Source organism: Cynoglossus semilaevis, unplaced genomic scaffold (genome assembly GCF_000523025.1).
Source record: "Cynoglossus semilaevis isolate Cse_v1.0 unplaced genomic scaffold, Cse_v1.0 scaffold2031, whole genome shotgun sequence".
Classification (NCBI taxonomy): Eukaryota; Metazoa; Chordata; class Actinopteri; order Pleuronectiformes; family Cynoglossidae; genus Cynoglossus; species Cynoglossus semilaevis.
Genome location: NW_007585145.1, coordinates 53705 through 58108, shown reverse-complemented (window position 1 = coordinate 58108; position 4404 = coordinate 53705). Strand labels below are relative to the sequence as shown.

The 4404-nt window shown below is 47.7% G+C and overlaps 1 protein-coding gene across 1 annotated transcript in view; it reads right to left on the bottom strand.

Annotated features, from left to right (window-relative positions):
- Nucleotides 1-3782, bottom strand: part of LOC103398900 (fibrosin-1-like protein) — an 8295-nt gene extending 4513 nt beyond the window's left edge. The window contains exon 1 of the mRNA XM_025053868.1: nucleotides 3656-3782. Coding sequence (XP_024909636.1) covers nucleotides 3656-3782 — 127 coding nt within the window. The remainder of the gene's footprint in view (nucleotides 1-3655) is intronic.
- Nucleotides 3783-4404: the final 622 nt, after the last annotated feature.

The window sequence follows — 4404 nt, the reverse complement described above, 5'->3', positions numbered from 1 at the left end:
ACAGTTCTGGGACTTGAACCCATGTTCACAGCAGTAAATGAATGGATGAAGGGAGGAGGGGAGCCCCCTGCTGGAGACATCAGCCTCTCCTGTGACGACGGTGTCACAGCACAGCTGATGCCCCCCCCTCCTCCCCCTCCGCCTGCTGCTGCTCACGTGTCTCTGTGGAACATCTGGAGTCCTGGCACGGGTCTGCTCCTCCGTGGTTGTTCTGGAGCCAGATGGCCCGGCTTCAGATGGACCAGTCAGAAATGGCCTAGCCCTGAGCTGAACTAGAGGCTCATTGTCATCTTCCACGATAATTTTTTTTTTTTTAATCACTGCTGTGATCTGGATTTCTAGTTTTTTTTTCTACCTATGATCAATATTGCCAATATTGCCACAAAATACCATACCAAAAAAGCCCAGACTTCCCCTTTAATAACACAGGGTACATGGTACATAATTAACTCTAAATAACTTTTTCATCTCAAAAATGTACCAAACGGGCCAAATTAAACACCCCAGCGGGCCGGTTTTGGCTCGCGGGCCCTATGTTTGACACCCTGCTCTATACACTGTAGATAATAAGGGAAGAATTACACGCCCGGGGGTTCTCATTCTAACAGAGCTTCGCAGAGTGTTGGGGAAGCAGTGCATGCTGGGAATTCTCTAATTGTTGTTTCTGTACTGGGAGCAGGCCTGAAGGAAAAGCAACTATCTGTTGGTGATGAGTTGATCAACGATTGATCGCCGGTCCTATCTGCAGCACACTCCTCGTTTATAGCCACTCCTCCGACGGGGGGAGGAGGGGGGGTCAGCCACTCAGAACCATGAAACCCCCAGTTCATAGGTGGCGCTGTTGTTCACAGTTCACAGTAAAAAATTCTACACGCTGAAATATCGCGATATCTCCTCTCCTGATCCCATATCAATCTCCTCAGTCATCAGTTATTGATTTATTATCACCAATACGTATCGTACGGCCGGATTCTTGCCAATATAATTCACTGCTGTCAAAGGTCAACCACACCAACTCGTTGATCCTGTATCGAGATAGGTATCGTATCGACAGATTCTTGCCGACACACACCACTAGTTCACAGCAACGGTTGCCTCTAATTTCCTCTAAAGATACTGTATCCAGACTCTGTTGGAGTGGAAACCAAAGTTGCCAGATTTGATAGAAGACATAAGGATCCATGTCTAACAAAAAAACGCCCAGAAGAAACTTCGTCTTTTTTCGTCCTTGTTGCCTGTGTATACCTAGATCGGGAGATATATTTCCTCCCACGATGATCAAGGACACCAACCAACCAACCAAGCAATGACTACTAGCCAATCAGAGCAGAGTGGGCGGGTCATACATGGGTTTGTCGACGGACGCTGGGGGACAAATCTCAACTAAAACTTTTTTACAACCATCCTCAAACCCCGGTTCACGGACATCAATAATTTAACGATAGTCAACGTGAAAGTTGAAGTTGGCAACAAGAGAGTTTCTGGCAACAAGAGAGTTTCTGTGCGCTATTATTTTCCCAGCAACATTTCTGCCCTGCAGTCATCGCTGCACCCTCGCCACCACCACCCCATCCTCCACCAGCCCGAAGTCAGTGGTGGTTGAGGACCTGATTGGTCGGTCAGAGACTCAACCTCCATCCATTATTTAATGGCTCAGACCAGACGCCAAGGTCAGTCACGCACCGGACCGACCCGAGCGCACCAGAAACGCCGGGTTGAATACCAACACGCCCCCTCTACTGGTTGACTATTCCTGAGCTGCCCTCGGGTCTCCCGACCTCTGACCTTACGGCTACTCCTCCGCTCCGTCCTCTAGGAAATCTAGGAAGTGAATGGAAGGAAAACCATTAGTGATTGGTTCCCAAAGTGGGGGGCAGGGCCTTGTTCCTGATCATTCTAGATTCAGGAAAGTCTGAACACCACAATAAAAACTTTTTATTGTGCCTTTAAAATATGTTCGTGTGTGTGTGTTGGCCAGTCAGTTTAATGGGAACTATTTATTAAATCCGGCTTAGACAGCCATCTGCAGCTAAGCCCCGCGGAGCCGCTGAGCTCCTGCTCCGGGCCCTCGGCTCCGACTGTTTACTATTATAGTAATACTTGGTGTAAAAGCACCACGAAAAAAAAAACGAATCACCATCACAGAGACGCTAAATGGCTGGTTCTTCTGAGACCCGAGTCAAACGACGCAGCTAACGGAACCAATGACGTATAATCGCAGTATATGACAGAAAAATATTGATGCACTGAAATATCGCAATTTTCCGTTTCAGGATACCCGATCAATGTCCTTCATAGTAACCTGACGACGGTTGACATGATAGTATCGCACAGTATTTCGCAATATACTATATCCCGATACAGTATCGGATCACCAGATTCTTGCCAATATAATTCACCAAGCTTTTGAGGTCAAAGGTCAACCACACCAATTCTGATCTGAGGTGAAACACATGTTAGCTAAAGGTTTGGAAGTACAAATACGTGGTTTTCAAAGAACGCGCAAGTTTTCGGACAAGTCTGGGGTTAGCCTCATAAATGCGGACAGGAAGTGTCGCATTCATGTGGTTAGATCGGACATGCACCGGCTGGTCTGGAGGTGGTCCGATGGTGGACTCGGCGATGTACCGGCCATGTCACTGGTGGTACGGGTAGGTCCGAGATGGACTTTTACGTAGGTGAACGCTAGCCGGTACGATCCCACACCTAGGCCTAAAAACTCAACGTAATACGACCTGACGTAAACAGAGAGTCGACAAGAAGGTATCGGACTGATATCGGTATCGGCAGATATTCCCAAGTTACAGTATCGGTATCGTACTTGAAAAAGTTGTTATTGAGCCATCCGTTAAAAACGTAAGTAAGAATAAAATAGGTAACTCTACAAAATCTGCAATTCAACATGTCACTACTAGTCAGTATGTACACTGTGACCCCCTGTAGGGGGCAACGTTTTACCCTCCTCCCCCTAAACAAACAACTTTCTCTAAACTCTGACATAGAAAACACACACGCTGTTGTTTCTGTTGCACTGACCCCCCCCGCTAACCCCGTGCCCCCACCTCACCCCCCGCCCCCCCGTCCTCTGACATCCACCATGTTCAGCTGAGCCTGTTTTGTCAGAGGAGACTGAACCATTATTTCGCAGTAATAATTCATGGTGCATGTGGCAGGAAAAGCTGCAAATCCTCTTAAATCAACCAGAGCTCAGACTTCACTGGGTTCTTGGCACAGGGTGTGGGTGGAGGAGGGGGTAGGAGGAAGAGTGAATACATGTGTGTAGTCCACAGGGTGAGTGAACGTGTCGCAGGATTAGATCAGAGAACATTCAGTTAGTTTTCAACAAATGAAGAAGAAAAATACGAGGAAGAAGAAGATGAAGAAGATGAAGAAGAAGAAAAGAGGAAGAAGAAGAAGAAGAGGAAGAAGAAGAGGAAGAGGAAGAAGAGGAAGAAGAAGAAGAGGAAGAGGAAGAAGAGGAAGAAGAAGAAGAGGAAGAAGAGGAAGAAGAAGAAGAAGAGGAAGAAGAAGAGGAAGAGGAAGAAGAGGAAGAAGAAGAAGAGGAAGAGGAAGAAGAGGAAGAAGAAGAAGAAGAAGAGGAAGAAGAAGAGGAAGAGGAAGAAGAGGAAGAAGAAGAAGAGGAAGAAGAGCTCACCTGTAGGAGCTGTCGGTGAGAAGAACTTCGTTGATCCTACATCAGACACCTGTGGAGACAGGAGACCATTGGTGAGACGTGATGATGATGATGATGAAGAACAGTCGACCATGACAATGTCATTCATATTAACGCGGGGTCAGAGGCAGCGTCACAGGAGGAGCACCCTCAGAACCCGACGGTCCTGCCTGGCCGTTTACCGGCGGAGAACAATAGGTGGCAGTGTTGAGCTACCTCTGAGGACACGTCGTCCTCGACGTCAGAGGGAGGTTGCTACGCAGCATCACTGCACACAGTGCTGCACTGAGAACACGCCTGACTTTTTAAAGGGACACACACCCTACAGCGCCGCCACATTTAAATATACATATATATTTACATATATATTTAAATATGTATTTACTAATATGATGTAGCAGACTGCTGAGCACCACCCTCATGATTTCAAATATTTAAGACAAACACTGAGAAACAACAACAATAAAACTACAACCAGCAGTACAGCTGAGCCACCACTGATGGCGCTGCCGAGCTCTGGGGGCAACAAGGTAACTGCTAACAGGAAGGGAGGTGGCCCCACCTGTCACATCTTCCGGGGGGGTAAACAAGGCCGCCCCCCACTTTGGAAACCAGCTTCGAGGGGGTAAACAAGGCCCTGCCCCCCACTTTGGAAACCAGCTTCGAGGGGTAAACAAGGCCCTGCCCCCCACTTTGAGAACCAGTTTCCGGGGGGGAGGGTAAACAAGGCT